Raw genomic sequence first — 17,525 nt, 5'->3', positions numbered from 1 at the left:
AATTCTGTCAATCTTGGTTTGGTTTCGGGTGAGGGGTCTCCATCGGACTTGCGGCAGGTCTTCTGCTCGTGTGCAAGTGTTTTGCAATGAGACGATATTAATTTAAATCAAGAACCCCCCTTTCCACTTACCTTCAGGAATTGCTCTAAGTATCAAGAGTGATTCATTGGTCTGCCTGGTAATTTTATCAGCATCCTCTTGAAATCTCTTTGCAGTATCTTTCAATCTACTCAGTTCCAATGTGGTACCTATTCAAAGGGGAAAAAGTGTTTCCTTTTAAGCTGACCCTGAAAAGCTGCCTGGATGACAGTTTTATCATTCCTGACCCATCTATAAAATCAGCAGCTTTCTACAGAGAGCCCAAATATTGAAAGTTTGTCTAACAAGACTTAGCACCACTCAACCCACACTCAAATTGTGTGCTTGGGGGCTTACTTGATAATTTTTTTTTTTACTTTGTTTTCCTTCTCACTAATACTTCTTAAATTCATGTTTGATTCAATTAGAGCTCTAGGGCAAAAAGGGCTTCCCAGGTGGTGCTAGTGTTAAAGAATCCACCTGCCAGTGCAGAGGACATAAAAGATATGGCTTCAATCCCTGGGTCAGAAAGATCCCCTGGAGGAGGGCAAGGCAACCCACTCCAGTATTCTTGCCTGGAGAATCCCAGGGACGGAAGAGCCTGGCGGGCTGCAGTCCATAGGGTTGCAAAGAGTTGGACACGACTGAGTGACTGAGCGGCGGCAGAGTATATTAAGGTGATAGATATCTATCTCTCTATAGATAATAACTATATACAGATCTATATATACAATTATATGTTATAAAACTTGTTTGTTTCTCTTACACAACAGAGTCGGCTGCCATTCTGCATTATGCTTACTAATTCTTACATATGCCAAAAATTGCTTACTGAAAGTCTTAGGAAAAATGAAACCACATTGGTATTTTTTTGTATAGGTATTTTTAATAGATAAATCAATATTGATTTAATTCAATAACTTTATGAGAACCTACCATGGCTCTAACATTGCATTAGCCCTGTGCAGAAGACAAGAGTCAAATATAATACAACTCTTCAAGAAATGGTGAAACCCTGAGATGGACAGAGAAGCACGTGACGTCACAGGTATCCTGACAAACGCCATGAGGACCAGCCTGAGCTCAGGAGCTAGAGCAATGAGCAGAGGGTTTCGTTCTCAGGGGAGGCTTGTTGAGTCTATGGAAGATTGGAGGGGACTGCACAATAAAAATTACATGATGTATCTACGATAGGAAATTGGAATATTATTGTGACAAAGAAATGTTAAAATTCAACTTGCTCCAGGAAAGAAGAATGTTCTGGAAGTATGTTCATAGGTGTGTCCACAATCACTCTGGCATCAACACAAGCCCGAGCTGGGAACTGACCTCGATGCTTTCTGCTCAGGCGGTTGCCTTCTTTGAGAAACTCGGAACTGCGCCGGAGGGCTGCTCTCCCATTAGAAACAAGAGATTCGGAAGCCTGTAAAATGGAACAGTTTAAACGTGGACCTGCAGGGCAGGGTGGGCTCTTGCTGAAGGTGGAGAGAACAACTCTGTCTTGTCAGAATATCCCCCAGGGTCCTTCCGAAGAAGGAAGTCAAGCAGACAACAGGCAGGGACAACTGAAGAAGGCCTATTAACATGTGCTAATTTGTGGCTGAAGAGAAGGAACACAGTCATTTTTAAATCTATAAACACAAAAATCAGCCCTTAAATGAAGATGTTCACCACGGGTAAGAAGAGAGGTCCAAGGTAGATTTCAATTAATATTATCATTTTTGTTCTAAGAATTATTTATGACTTGGATGGCTCAGCAGGTAAAGAATCTGCCCGCCAATGCAGGAGACGTGGGTTCAATCCCTGAATGCAGGATTGGACACGGAAGTAGTCTAAGGGGTATATGAGCTTGTTTAAGGCCCACTATTTACTCCCATAGGAAAAGACAATATTTTTAATGCATTAGAATATATTACGGAGAAAGAAATGGCAACCCACTCCAGCATTCTTGACTAATTAGAATATATTACGGAGAAAGAAATGGCAACCCATTCCAGCATTCTTGACTAAGAAATCCCATGGACTGAGGAGCCTGGTGGGCTACAGCCCACAAGGTCGCAAAGAGTCTAACATGACTGAGTGACTAAGCATGCAGGAAAAGAAAATGCAGGTGATGACAGAATCCCACCAGAAAAGAACCTTGACAAGTGTAAACTTAAGCCACTGCCTCTCTGCTTGAGCATCTCACGGAAGGCTCACTTGACCACAGCGCCGAGAAAAGCAGGCACACAGGGAAACCCGAGGGCCTTCCTTACCATGCTCGCCTCTTTCACAGTTCCGAGTGCGTCTGTCGCCAACCTCTCCGATTCCTCAATCAGGCTCCAGATGTTGGAGTGGACGTGGGCTGCGCTGGTGGCATTCAGGGACACATGTCTGACATTCCCAAGGCCACTGTGCAATCGGCATATTTAGAGATGTTATGATCAACGGAACTGAATTTGCCCACTGTTCCTAAAAGCCTCCCACTTAGAGAAACACCATCAACAAGGAAGACAGGAGTCTGTGTCAACATGTGGATTCCCCTCTAATTCCAAACGCTGTCTTAAGAAGCTGTGGTCACCTTGTCTCGGTAACACTAAGAACTGCTGCTTAATTAACACCCGAAGAAGAGGTGATCACTGTGTCTCACCTTTTAGACCACCCAGTCTTTCATCTCTGTTCAAATCCCCTGCCTGTTTGTGCTGGTTGTAATCTCTCCTGCTACACACGTGTTCATTTTTAAAAGGCTTTCTTAGCTAAGCATATGTGAGGATGCTGAAGCTTATTCCTCAAACAACATACACCAATTTGATGAAGTTCACCAGAGGTTTGGGAGGAGGATGAGATAATACTTCAGTCATCTGAACTTCACTCCTGTAAGGGGACTGATCACTCAGGAACTTGCCAGCTGGTAATGGTGCAGTTTCATCCACCTCACTCTCGCTTCAAAATGAAACCTGACAATAGACAAGTCTTTGCCTGCTGAGTAGGCCACTTCATTTTCTCCCCTAGGTTATTGAGTTGGGTGCTTTCCAAAGCAGAGACCAGTAGGTATTTCTTGCTACTACTTGATTGGCAAAATTCAGTGACTTACAAATAAAAGACAAAGTTATTTAATTTTATGCATCACACCAAGCTGTTTTTATGACTCATACTGAGTAATAAAGATTTCGTTGTAGCTACAGATGTAGTCAGAACATCCTTTTTCTTTTTGGAAAACGAGGAAAGATGAGGAAAGGAGAAAAACTAACTGAGTACCTAACTCCATTTTCTGTTACTGATTCCGACAGCAGACGGAGGCAGTAGAGCTCACTGAAGCACCAGACTTATACAATAGTCATTTTTAATTGCTTTTGTTGTGTGAGCTCGTCTTTTATGGCAGCACTCCTCAAATTAGAAAGAATACTCATTTTTCTCCTTCCATAAAACACACCCAACACACAGAAACACATGTATTCCCAGTGTGTCCAGACTTTTTCCACTCATAATTAATAGCAGATTCTAAAGAAATAAATGTACTAACTCACAATATTGTGTAAGGCCTTAAACTCCAATTCCCTCATTTGCTGCCATCAGATCACCTGGGGACTTAACAAAAAATTTAAAGTACAGGCCATACCCCACAGTCTGGACAGGGGAGAGGTCAGGGGACAGAGCCATCAGTACTCTGAAGTTCCCCAGGCTCCTCCTGCAACAATTCAGGAACCACTGGCCTAAAGTCTCGCTTCTCATTTAAAGGCACATCTAACAAACTGAGGATATACTTGACAAATATCCAAAAATATATGTTAAAGTAATGAGTACAATGGTAGCCTTTGAAGCAGTAGAAAATAATGGAGATGGTATCTTTCAGGAATTGGCAAATAGATCCTCAACACACAGTTCACAACCTGCATCTATGCAGAAAGCCGGCTGGATCACAAGTCCCAAGAAGGCAAGATGCATATGGAAATCAGTATCTGGTTCTGTCCATGGGCAAACTCATAAAGTCCTGAGTACCAGGTAGATACTGAAGGCTTTGATATCGTAGCATATTTGTTTTCATTCCTATCTGCTTCAGTTCACATTTTTCCATCGTACATTCCTGCCAATGGTCAAATACACCACCAGACTTGGGAGGAAACCCTCCTTGCCCTGCAACTAAGAGAAGTCTTTGTTTTTACACACAAAAAAGAATGTGACTCAACACTGTGAATTAAACAGGCAGGCTTATTATTCTCTCTGATCGGTGGATCACAACTTGTGGGGTTCCTGCCAGATATGCCTCACCTGTCCAGAACACCTGCCAGTCTCTGCAGCTCAGCGGCGTGATCCTCCGCCCTGTACACAAGCGCCAGCGCTCTCTTTTCAGACATCTGCATGACCAGGTCATCCACGTGGCGCCTGATTTGGGCAGTCCACAGTAGCAGCTCGTCCTGGTGTTGCTCTAGTTGCTACACAGAGATTAATACTGTGACCACGTGCCCGTCTGTTTAACAGCCTGTCTGGGGCCGGGGAGGCTTCCCTGGAAACCCTGGGCTGTGCTGAGTTGGGACTTACCGCGAGAGCCTCCCCCGATGCGTTTGCAGGAGCAGCGGCCGCATCCAGCAGTCCTCTTCCTTCGGCGATCAGCGCTGACGTCAAGTTCTGTTCTTCCTGAATACGCAGCTTCTTCTCCTGCAGCAAACATCACCTCTAAGGATGCCTCATAAAAGCAAGTCGGCCTCTGAACCTCAGGTGCCTGACACTGTGTGCTGAAGTCAGCCCGGGGGCTCATTTTTTTAAGAAGCAAAGGATGACGTCATTTATGTGGGAGAATTTGGGACCAGCTCTAAGGGGGCAAGAGCTGGCAGGACTCACGTTGAACTCTCGCAGGTTGGCCCCGATGAAGAGCAGCAGGCGACTGCTCTCCTGGGTCTTCGTCTCTGCTTCTTTCAGGAGCTCTTCTGCAGCCCACACGTCACTGTTGTGTGTTGAGAGGAGGCTGCTTACTGCTTCTTTTAACACCGCCAACTCTTCCTGTGGCTTCTCGTAATTTTCCTGAATTTGTGACAATAAATCTTCGGCAGCCCTGGGAACATAAAAGATGGTAAGAAGTGAACAACAAAGCTCACAGCATTGATGTATAGCGAAAGGAACTTCTACATATCCCTTCTCAGGCTCATCTTCAAGTCCTAAGTGGTACATCGCAATCCCTTAAAAAGGGAAAAAATTTTCCTAAGGCCGCTATATGTATGGCAGGTTTACACTTTATCCTTAATGATGTTTCTTGATTTAACAAACTTCCTAACATATTTAATGGAATTAAAAAAACCATCTCAGTGGATTTGGATTCAGGAAACTGGGGTCATAGCCTGTGAATGATGGCAACTGAAATCTTCATTATAATATGGTCAGATATTGAAAAAAGGAGACGCTTCAGTGATTTGCTCCAAAGTCACCAATGTATCCATACAATACAAAGATTTTTCCTGCAGCTAGTAAAGAAACAAATTTTATAAAAACTTGCAAATTTAAATTGCCAGAAAGATATAATTTCTACCACTTTGATAAAAGCAAGCTTCAAGAAATCAAAAGACATTTCCCTCTATTCTTTTATAAATGTGCTATCAAATTTGAACTTAAAGCTATATAGAATAATACAATTTTCACACTACCTAACTTTGCAGTGGTTGAATATATCCTATTAACTTCTTTCTTCAATTTATCAGGAGAACTTTGAATATTTTTGTGGAAAATGCCTTGTAAATCCCCCTTAATTTTCAGATTATCAGATTGCTGGGCTAAAACACCACAAAAAAATTTTCCAAAGGTATATATTTGAACTCTGACATCATTAGAGCATCATCAGGAATTATTTGAACATTCTTGTGATTTTAAGAATTATAAAAAAGATAGTAAGATGCTGTATTATGATAGTTACAAAGAGAACTAAAAATAGTACATGGGAGACACACAAAAAAGTCCAATATATTTCTAATATCTAGCCATTAATCCTTCAGTTCATATCATTAAAGAAAGTATTGCTCTAAGAAATTGAAAATAGAGATCAAATTTTCATCTACAAAATGACTTTACCATCTAAACCACGATCAAATGAAATGACATAGTTGACAATGACTTGAAAGACTACAAAGAAAAATCACAAAACCCCTCAGCACTTCTTATCAGCTTCTTCCTGTAAAATTCAGTTAATACGGTAAAACACAGTTTCTCGAGTGGCATTTCTCCACCATACTAGTGCCGTGAGCAGGTAAGCAAGTTCCATGAGAAAGGGTTGCGTGGTGCCACGTAGTCAGCTGTCTTATCCAGGCTCACTGTGGAGATTCAAGATTAAGTACTCAGCCTGAAGACTTGTGGTAAAGACTCGGCCTCTCCTTAAGAAACTGGAAAACAGTCAGGAAACACAGCTACAAAGGATCACTTGCAGGGCGCCGTAAAGGGAAAGATGGGCTTCCCTGGTGGCTCAGCAGTAAAGAACCCGCCTGCCAACGTAGGAGATACAGGAGACACAGGTTTGATCCCTGGGTTGAGAAGATTACCTGGAGAAGGAACTGGCAACCCCCACCAGTATTCCTGCCTGGAAAATCCCATGGACAGAGGAGCCTGGTGGGCGACAGTCCATAGCGTTGCAAAGAGTCGGACACAACTGAAGTGACGTAGCATGCAGAACACAGCAGGTTTCATATTGTCCTGGCAGCTCCACATTGATGGAGTTGCAAATATTCTCTGGGCCTCAGTTACTTCAGCTGCATCCTTCCCACCTCACAAGGAGGTGAGGATGAGCACATGCAGAAGTGAGGGGGGATATCTACAGCTCCCCATCACCCGGCACAGAGGAGTGCTCCATAGACAACAGCCCCCTTCCCATCTCCTGAGTCCTCGCCCAACTCTGAGCTCCCCTTGTCCAGTCCAGAGTCCTCTCAGGGCCCTTCTTGGGCCCTAACAAACATCCCTTAATTAAATTACTAGTCCTTTTCTTCAAAGCCTATGTGACAGTATGTTCCACCTTTTGTTTTTCACCTACCGTATCAACAACAATGTCAAAAATCCCACTCAATGATGAAAATATATATAAACTCAGCTCTCCAGGATCCTGCTGGTAGAAGTGGATGTTGTTTTAAATTCCTAAACTTGGGCTATCTGTTTTCTTTAATTAACAATAATCTTTCAGTGTTCAGGCTGGCTGTCCATTGTTGCAAAACTTCTATATAACTAGGCTCGCACCTCGCCTCCTTGGAGCAGTTCTCTTGTGGTTACTCGAGATACTGCCTCCCAGGCTTAAGTCCTAAAAATTCCCACTGAATAAAAGATAACTTTCAAAGTAATTAAAACCCATGTAGAAAATAATGTGGCAATGCAAGTCGGGAATCCTCAAAAGGCAAACTCTGGTTAAATGACTTCACTTCTTAACATTCACCCTGATAAGATAATAATGTGAAATTCAGAAAAAGATTTTGATCTAAGTTATTCTATAAAATGTTATTTAAAATAGCATAATGTATTAAAATAGCTTAAATATCTCATTACAGAGACTGGAGTTTTGATGGAGTGTGGTGTGACCACTGAAGCCAGTACTTAATCAGATATTTATCACAACCCGGCAGAAAGACAGCTTTGCTATTGCATCAAGTAATAATTTTGTGAAAACACGAAGAAAAAAAGAGCCTGAAAGCAAACTGAAAGTTTCTCGTGACCACGTCTAACAGTTCTTTGCGACCTGTTTTTCAAAGCCCAGGTTTCGATGACAGTTTGCATAACTGAGCAAAATTATTCTGGCATGATGTCAGTCTGTCATAGAGTTCACAGCTTTGGCGGTGGCCACTGCCTGTGTTTGCTTCCCGTGAGAGTTTCCTGCATTATACTTAATCTTCAATAAAGACAGGATCAGGAGGTTTGTTTGTTCACGCTAAGTCGAAAAGATGTTTCAGGGTCACGGAGAAAAACCAAATCTAGACATAATAGCACAGGCAGAAGCACTGCCATTGATCACACTGTGGTCTGTCGGTGGGGGAGTCGTACCCCTCTCTTCTGTGGCACTCTGTCCCTCTAAGAACTTACTTCCCTTCCTCTCCTTCCACCTGCCTCCCTCCTCCTCCACTGTCACATTCTTCCCTCTAACTGGTCGTGTGATGAGCGCCGTTCAGGAACTTACTTGAGTTCCAGGGTGGCATTTTGGTGCAGCGGCAGGAACTGCCTTTTCCGTAGGACTTCCAACAAAGCCGTGATGTTCTCCTGCATGTCCTGAAGAGTAGAGCTGGGCAGCTGGACATCATCATCCAGCGTCTGATTTATAGTCATAGCCTTTTTGATCATTTCTATGGAGAAAGTTCATCAATCACTGAATAACTCTCTCAAAAGTAGACAGTCCTAGGATGGGAGAACTTAGAACCTTCTCCAGTGAGGCTGCTCTGCCCACCTACACTGGGCTGACCCTCTAACCAGGCCAGGTTAGGCCGTGTATCCAGTGCGCTCTGGACATGCCCTGTCAACACACTTGAGAGGGGCTTCCCTGGTGGCTCAGTGGTAAAAAACCTGCCTGCCAATACAGGAGACTCGGGTTCGATCCCTGGTCTGGGAAGATCCCACAAGCCAAGGAGCAACTAAGCCCGTATGGCACAACTACCGAGCCTGTGCTCTAGAGCCCAGGAGCTGCAACTGCTGAGCTCACATCATGACTACCAAAGCCCGTGCACCCTAGAGCCCGTGCTCTGCAATAAAAGATGTCACTGCAATGAGAAGCCCTCACACCACAACTGCAGAGTAGCCCCCGCTCGCAGCAATAGAGAAAAAACCACACAGCAGTAAAGACCCAGCACAGCCAAAAATAAATATTTTTAAAAAGTATTTAAAAAAACATTCAGGAACCTGGGATCTTGTTTTATTTCCTGTCTGCTTCCCCGGTACCCATGAACCCTGTCCAGGCAGGGCTGAGGCATCACGATCACTGCAGCATTCCCTGCCCCTGCCAGGAACATCTGCATGTAGAAGCTCTCAGTAACGTTTACTCTTTGAACAACCACCAATACTTGATACTACTCCTTTTTAAAAAATGTCTTTCATGCTAATAATGTCTTTACTTTCTGCCTTATAAAGTCTGATTTGTATTGGCTCAGCTGTAAAGAATCCACCTGCCAAGGCAAGAGATCTGGGTTTCAACCCCTGTGTTGGGAAGATCCCCTGGAGAGGGGAATGGCTACCCACTCCAGTATTCTTGCCTTGGAAATCCCATGGACAGAGGAGCCTGAGGGGCTACAGTTCATGGGGTCTCAAAGAGTTGGACACAACTGAAGTGACTTAGCACATTGGGTGTGGACAGTGGAAGGCCCCAAGAGTCCAGTGCAAGTCATGGCTATTCAAGTGCTGAGTGAAGAGAGTAGGCTTTCCCTACCAAATAAGCCAGACTCATCAAGCAAAGTTCTGAGGACACTACCTTCGATGTCTGTCTGCAGCTTCTCGGTCAACTTAATAAGGTCCACACTCTTGTCCAGGATTCTTTCAGTGGCCCTGGTCACCTGCTCACTACGTGTCAACACTCTGTCAAGCTGATGGAAAATAAAGGCCTCGGGTGAGTTTCGCTCTGAATAAAATGCAAGCTTCAGTATGCCAGATGTTGTCTCTTTTAAGCAACAAAACATATTCTAGAACACAGAAAAGGTTCACCATCATGGATGCCAAGGTCAACAGTGCAGGGTTGGAAATGAACTACGTGGTTTATGAAATGATGGACTGCTCACTCTTGGTGAAAAAAGATGGTACATTTTAAAAAGCAGCCTAATCGGCTATCAAACCACAGAATCTCCCAGGTGTTGCCACTGTGGAGACCTCATGTTCATGTTAGGACCCAAATTTGCAGAATCTAGAAAGTAAAATCTTACTAATTTGTATTGACCATGAGAACTTAGTCAAGCGGTTAAGACACAGAGTTAGGCAAATAGACCTGCTTTTGCCAGGCTGGACAGCCTCATCCATAACTTGGAGTAATTATAACACTTGAATCACAGGACTTCACGCCTGTTAGTTACTCTCAGCTGTTGTTTTTATTAAGGGTATTCTAATTTGTGAAGGGCTTCCCTGGTGGCTCAGCAGTAAAGAATCCACCTGCCAATGCAGGAAACCCAAGTTCATTTCCTGATCCGGGAAGATCTCCTGGAGCAGGAAATGGCAACCCACTCCAGTATTCTTGCCAGGGAAATCTCATGGACAGAGGAGCCTGATGAGCTTACAGTTCATGGGATCGCAAAAGAGTCAGACATGACTTGGTGAGACTAAACAACAACAATTTGTGGGAAGGAAGGTTGTCTGTAATTTCTAAGAACGTAAAGTAACTCCCAGAACTGAAAGTCGCTCAATAGTGTCCAACTCTTTGCGAACCCATGGACTGTACAGTCCGTGGAATTCTCTAGGCCAGAATACTGGAGTGGGTAGCCTTTCACTTCTCCAGGGGATCTTCCCAACCCAGTGATTGAATCCAGGTCTCCTTCACTGCAGGCGGATTCTTTACTAGCTGATCCACAAGGGAAGCCCAAAGTAAGTAACTCAGAATGGTTCTAAAAGTGTTTTCTAGTCAAAATCCAAAGAGAATCTTCTTTAATGGATAGAAACAATTTATTTTAATTGGCTTATCACTCCTACCAAACGTTTGCTTGCTCGGGTACTTTAAAAGCCCACACAGAAACCCTTCAACTCTTCCCAAATGGTCACTAATTCTAAATTAACAGAAGCCAAGCTACTGCATTTTACGGTGCATGATTGTGTACGCGTGTGAACGTTGAGAGACAGAGACAAGACGTATATATACAGAGATGGGACTTTCCTGGTGGCTCGGAAGGGGAAGAATCTGCCTGCAAAGCGGGAGACCTGAGTTTGATCCCTGGGTGGGAAGATCCCCTGGAGAAGGGAATGGCAACCCACCCCAGTATTCTTGCCTGGAGAATCCCATGGACAGAGGAGCCCAGAGGGCTATAATCCATGGGGTCAAAAGTGACTAACACTTTCACTTTCAAAAGACACACATCTATGTACTCACACACACATAGGCACACAATTTTAAAGTGAAAATCATAAATTTGACAATAGGCCTCCCTCACCATCTGCAAATAAGCAGATTATTTTTTTGGTCACTAAAAACCATTCATCTGGCCTGGGCTGAACAGAATGAATAACTCCCTGCTGGCATCAAAGTGAACTGTCCTGCCATTCAAAGTGAGACCATCAGAAGTAGGGGCCGAAGTCTAAGTGTTGCAGACACCCCAGGAGGAGCTGCCTGTGCTGGTGCTGGGGGCAGGCGGGGGGGAGAAAACAGTGCTCACCATGTGCAGTGAATACGGGATGGGGAAAAGACCCCCATCTTTTCATCCTGCCCAACCTTGATTCACAGGAGAAAGTAAGCGGTGATGTTAACTGACAGACCGACTCCTCCTTCAGCAGAGGGGACAGCTTAAGTCAGGGGCCCCTTCCCACCAAAGCACAGAGACTGGCTCCATCAGAACCTACTCAATCTGACTTTACAGGAGCTGGAACACAGCTCCTGGGAGTAGGGGGCTGCCCTGATCTGTTCATGACCTTCCAAGAGGTCCCCATGCCAGTGCTCACAAGGGCTGGGGGTGGGAGTGCAGGCAGAGCGGACCCTTTATATGAAGAACTTACTTCTCTTTGCAGGTCCTCCGTTTGTTCTGAGACGCCTTCAAGTTGAATTTTCACCAGTTCTTTTTGCGTATTTTCTTTTAATAAAGAGTCCTAAAAGAATGAAGAAAACAAATTATAATGCTTCAAAAAAAATCTTCTGGTTCTTAACTAAGAATCACCTGTCATTACCTTTTTTGTTCACGGAAAGAAATTCTCTTTTCCCTGACATTGCATTAAAACATAAAATGAACCACATTCACTGAAGTTTGGATTACAGAACACATTTCCAGACTGCGGTCTTGTGCATTATATTTCCCATGTAGATATAAACGTAAAGCCTGGTGTGCTGTGTGGAATTGACAATGCTGCAGTTCCTGGGTGGCTCTGGCAGAATTTCAACAGCAGAGTCACATAAATTTTAATTGTAATTGCTAACACCTAAAAAAAAACGCTTACTAAGCTAAAATACAAAAGTATTAAGCAAAGAAAAGCCTTTATAATTACAACAATTAAGTATTTAATTTATGCCAACAGTCCTCTAATTTCTTTATTTGTGTGACGCTACTCAAACCTTATAACAACCCGTGAAGGGGCGAGATTACTGTCTATGGACAGTTATTAACCTGCCCACATTGCTATGTAGGTCAACAGTGGAAACAAGAAATAGTTGAGGGTTCACAATCTCAAGCTCCTGAGTCCTTTATATAAACGTAAAAAGGTCATACAAAGGAGCTGACAAAGTGCTTTAAATGGGAGCAAATCACTTAAGAATTAAAGTTGAAATCAAGTATTCATCTCACGTGGTAAAAAATATAGTTGTACAGTTGGAAACCAAACTGATGGAAGGTAGTATTTATTGATTGTATCTCTGGTGAGTGGAAAAGAAATTTCAACACTTGTTTCTTTTTTTCCCCCTTAATGTTTGAAAACATTTTGTTCTATTTCAGGAAAAATAACATAGAAACATCTCTTACAGTTTCCTAACCTTTCTTAACTCCATTAAATCTATAGAGAAAGGACCAATATTAACAAGAGCGGATCATTGAAGCAGCTGGATTGCACACACAAACACACATCAGCATTATGGCATGACACGGTGAATTAAATACCTCAAATTCTAAAGCATAGGCTTCGAGCCAAATTTAGATTCAATTTTTTCCCCCCAATTAGAATAAAAAATGCTGTCTAGCAAGTCAATTTCTTACCTTCCCATCATCTTTTGGACCCAGATCAAAAACACAGATTTTAACTAAACATAAAAACTATGATTTATCCCCAGAGATTTTTATATAGTCTTCAAGGGAGGAGGAACCTTTGTGCCCTGCAACTCTAGTTAAGAATAATACATTGATGGAAAGAAAACAATTCCTCTTCATTCAGCACATTAAAGACAATGCCATCTCAATTCATTTTCTGTGTTTGTATTAAGACAGCTGCTTTCTGTCCAAAGACCTGTTATCAACAGGGGCGAGTGGACCTTGGCTTCTTCCACAGGCAGCAGGAGGAGCACAGAGGAAGAATTTATACACAGGAGGCATCTGTGGATCAAGTCTTGAACAATCAGGGCTGTTGCACAGTGAAACCAGTAATCATGTGGACAATGCAGTTCTCGGTCAGGTTCAGAGGGAGAAGGCTGGGCAGCTCCCAGCCCCAGACACTGGGACTGAGACTCCTGCACTGGCGGAGGACAGACAGAATGACCCCTAGGGTCCCAACCAACTCTTCAACTTCCTGTGACACACACTTCTATCCATCTCTGTATTTGCAGTACCTACCCAGAGAGACTTTGTTCTATTTTCCAGGTCTGACAAAACCCCATATGGGAGAGGGATGGTGCTGGTGAGGTTCACAGACAGGATGGCATCCCCAACGTGGGCCAAGTCATTCAGCAGGACACCCACACAGTCATCATCACAGGCTACAAGAAAGAGGATGTTCAAGTTACAGCAAAGAGTCTGCCCGGGTTGGGATGGGTGCCCATCCTTCCTGTAATAACATCTAGGGACTTCTCTGGGGCTCCAGTGGTTAAGAATCCACCTTGCAATGCAGGAGATGCAGGTTCAATCCCTGGGCAGGAAACTAAGATCTCACATGCCGCAGAGCAACTTAGCCCTTGAGCTTAGCCTGCAGACACCACTTGGTACCAGGAAACCATCCAAGAAAAGAAACCCTCCTTAGCCCTTCGGAGGGGTGACACTCACACACACAGTCGCTTTCCACCAAAATGTGCCTCGGTTCACAGTCCCCGCAGCGGAGCCCCGCGGCCCCCGGCCGGCAGATGCACTGCCCGGACCCACGGTCACAGTCGCCGTGGACAGAGCCGTGCGGGCTGCAGTCACACCTCTGGCAGGTGCCGCCTGGCATCCGAGGGTTCCCATAGTAACCGGATGAGCACCTGCAGAAGGAGACGGGAGGACAGAAGGCAGGGTCCACACCAGTGAGTGAGTGAACGCACAGAGCAGCCACCCAGGGACAGTCATCACTTCTGCCCCATGAATCGCGGAGCACACAGGTCCGCTCACCTCCCTCTGCACTCTATTCCTTCAAAGGAGGACAAGATGGTCACAAGGAAGTGCCTTTACCTGCCTTATTACCCAGGGGGTCTGGTTTTGCATTATCAAACTGGTAACGACTCCCCATCACTTCTGTAAATATGTCCTGTGCATATAAAAGGAGCAGGCAACACACCTTTCACAATACTGTCCTTCATAACCCACAAAACAGGCATCGCAGCGGAAATCATGATCGCCTTCCAAGACGCAAGTGGGACTGTAGCTGGAAGAGAAGAATTTTTTTGAATTTTCAGACATACAACTTCAGATCTTTCTTAGGGTATTCATTACTCTTAAGAGTACATGATACTGTTCTAAAAAATAAGTAATTACAAACTGGACACCTGGGCAAGCTTTTTAGGGCTTAAACTCTATTGGGCAGAAACAAAACAACCATGTAGTCAATACAAGTGGGTCCAGAAGACATTCACAGATGCCTATCCAGTGACAACCACATGAGTGTTGAGGGGATGGAGACCCATTTACAGAGGACGACCAATTAGTCATCGAACGAGAAAGCTTCTCAAGTGGAAAGGGGCTTGTTTGAGACTTGCGTGAATTATCTGACTGATTAGATGAAAGGGTGGCTGGAGAACCATAGCTGACTATGAGCAAACGTGGGCCCAGCAGGGAGAAGTGAGCCGGAAGAGTGCTGGGGATTCACCCGACTGCAGTGGAAGGCCAGGGGGAGAAGTCTGGAAAGAGCAGAGAGTGAAGGTGGGCTCGAGGTCACTGGACCTAAGTAGGGAGTCAGGTGAGGAGCTTTAGTAGCAATAAGATGGAGCCTCTCAAAACTGAACAATCCATTCGGATGCTGAGCCCTCACTCTGGGACTTCAGCTTCTGGTATATTCCTTTTTTCTAACCACTTTAGTCTCCACACTTTAAGTCACCAACTGGAGGCTCAGCTGGGTACCTGCAAGCCACTAAAAAATGCCAGGGTATCTGGCCGGTAAGAGAAGTTCCCAGCATGAGTCAGTTGGTTGCTATGAGCCCCACTTCACTTCTGACCTTTTTCCTCCTTCGGCACTAAATAGACAGACTTCAGTGGAAACACAAAATGTGTATTAATAGAAAAAAAACATCTCTGGGGGCCTCTCAGATGCACAGCACACACAGCATGTTCACAATCTCACAGCCACTTCCTAATTGTGTACCTATTAGTTTACCAATGTGAAGGAGGTTGTGGGGATGGTGTGGACCTTCTGTGATTGAAGAAGTAAAATACACAAACAGTACAGAACTGTGCAAAGTAGAAAGGTGAAATACCCATCCTGACATTCCAGGCACGTATAGCCATGGAGCTGTGGATGTGGAGACACATATGGATTTGAATGGTTCCCCAAAGGGCATCACATCATATATTCAATTTCATAATTTGACTGGCATTTCTCCAATTCTGTACACACTGCTGCTGCTGCTGCTGCTAAGTCGCTTCAGTCGTGTCTGACTCTGTGCGACCCCATAGATGGCAGCCTACCAGGCTCCCCCGTCCCTGGGATTCTCCAGGCAAGAACACTGGAGTGGGTTGCCATTTCCTTCTCCAATGCATGAAAGTGAAAAGTGAAAGTGAAGTTGCTCAGTCATGTACAACTCTTTGCAACCCCATGGACTGCAGCCTACCAGGCTCCTCCGCCCATGGGATTTTCCAGGCAAGAGTACTGGAGTGGGGTGCCATTGCCTTCTCTGTCTGTACACACAGATATGCCTTATTCTTTTCTCAGTGTTAGTATAATATTTCACTCTAGGTGTCTTCCAAAAGATACTTGAGGCATTTAATCAATCCCCTGTAGGTATATTTCAGCTCCACACCTCCAATTTCTTGTGAGTGCAAACAATGCCAGGCTTCCCAGGTAGCTCAGTAGTAAAGAATCCACCTGTGAAGCAGGAAACACAGGTTCCATTCCTGGGTCAGAAAGATACCCTGGAGAGGGAAATGCCACCCCACTGCAGTATTCTTGCCTGGAGAATTCCATGGACAGAGAGGCCTAGTAGGCTATAGTCCAGGGGGTCACAAAGAGTCGAACATGACTGAGCAACTAAAGAACAACAACATAAGTAGTGCTCCTCTTTATGCACATTTGCAAGTATTCCTATAGCTCAGATGACAGGGTTGGAATTAATGATTCAACATTTACATACAGATTTAATACAAAAAGTTAAATAATAGTAAACAATAGCAAGCACTAAATTTTAAGATGCCTGACAGTTTGCAAGAGAAGTTTACACAATGCCTCTCATTAGGCATTCAACGTCAAGCAACACTTACTTGGAGACAACAAAAGAGACAAAATTCAAACAAATTAAAAGGAAAACTTCATTTTGGTAAACCAAAAGTTGGTATCTGATCTACACACGTTCAATGCCTTACCAAATACTCTAAGCAAGAATGAAATGTTATTTATGAATTACAATTTTCATCAAAACCAAAAGGACCCCCAGATATTCCAATTTCCACTAAAAATCTCTGGGTTTTTTTAACGTGTTCAGATAATTCTGTACAAGCATCGTGTGTACAAGATGGAACCTGGCCCAAATTTCACCGCCACGCAACCTTTCTGAACTTCATCAGTCATCAGCATATATACATTCTAATCCCAACCACCTTACATTAAATAGGAACTGAATTCTGCATAACATTCTTCATAAAATTAATAATAATTCATCTCTGGGCACACTGTACATGGAGGTTGGAGGCTAAAATTAGTCTTAAAGAAATCAAACCTGAATCTCCTTTCTTTTATTAATTTCATTCTAACACTCAGTACTAACACACAGGTACTGTGTTTTTGCAAAGATTCTTTTTGAATACTGGGAGAATGAACACTTTTTTCTTAAAATTAGCTTTTCTGGACACACGAAGAGTATCCGCTAAGATGGATCCCATGGAAACCCTGGAAAGTGAAGCTGACAGTGGAAGCAATCCGGCTTCGGCGGTGGGCGGCAGAGGCATGCCAGCACACCTGTGTGCTCACCTGGCAGGCAGGCTGTGAGGACAGGTGCACGGAGAGCAGTCACTGGCCGAGCCGGTCACCTTCCCATAGTACCCAGGGGCACACGTGTCACAGTGGTCGCCAGTGGTGTTGTGGCCACAGTTCTGGGACCCCACGTTTCAAAAGGAGAAGAAAACAATAGGAAACTGTTAGAACAGCTTCTCAGCTGGGGACAGCCCAGCAACACCCCAATTCATATCAGTTGACAGTTTTTTATTCTCAAGGGAGCGTGAGCATTTTTTGTCATATTTTAAAATTCCTCAACACTGGCAGCTCTGTGGCCTTCATTCATTATAAGACTAGATTCATCCAACGTG

General features: G+C 44.0%; 1 protein-coding gene across 1 annotated transcript in view; it reads right to left on the bottom strand.

Annotated features, from left to right (window-relative positions):
- LAMA1 (laminin subunit alpha 1) overlaps positions 1–17,525 on the bottom strand; it is a 124,771-nt gene that overhangs the window by 27,300 nt on the left and 79,946 nt on the right. Inside the window, exons 30-42 of the mRNA XM_044934772.2 lie at positions 17,191–17,312; positions 14,353–14,439; positions 13,866–14,059; positions 13,440–13,582; positions 11,686–11,775; positions 9,470–9,581; positions 8,192–8,354; positions 4,897–5,107; positions 4,597–4,713; positions 4,327–4,490; positions 2,334–2,469; positions 1,408–1,501; positions 132–248 (exon numbers count right to left, since the gene is read on the bottom strand). Of these exons, the coding sequence (XP_044790707.2) occupies positions 132–248; positions 1,408–1,501; positions 2,334–2,469; positions 4,327–4,490; positions 4,597–4,713; positions 4,897–5,107; positions 8,192–8,354; positions 9,470–9,581; positions 11,686–11,775; positions 13,440–13,582; positions 13,866–14,059; positions 14,353–14,439; positions 17,191–17,312 (1,750 nt within the window). The remainder of the gene's footprint in view (positions 1–131; positions 249–1,407; positions 1,502–2,333; positions 2,470–4,326; positions 4,491–4,596; positions 4,714–4,896; positions 5,108–8,191; positions 8,355–9,469; positions 9,582–11,685; positions 11,776–13,439; positions 13,583–13,865; positions 14,060–14,352; positions 14,440–17,190; positions 17,313–17,525) is intronic.

Source organism: Bubalus bubalis, chromosome 22 (genome assembly GCF_019923935.1).
Source record: "Bubalus bubalis isolate 160015118507 breed Murrah chromosome 22, NDDB_SH_1, whole genome shotgun sequence".
In the NCBI taxonomy this organism is placed as follows: domain Eukaryota; kingdom Metazoa; phylum Chordata; class Mammalia; order Artiodactyla; family Bovidae; genus Bubalus; species Bubalus bubalis.
The sequence above is the reverse complement of the archived record's forward strand: the minus strand, read 5'-3'. Positions and strand labels throughout refer to the sequence as shown.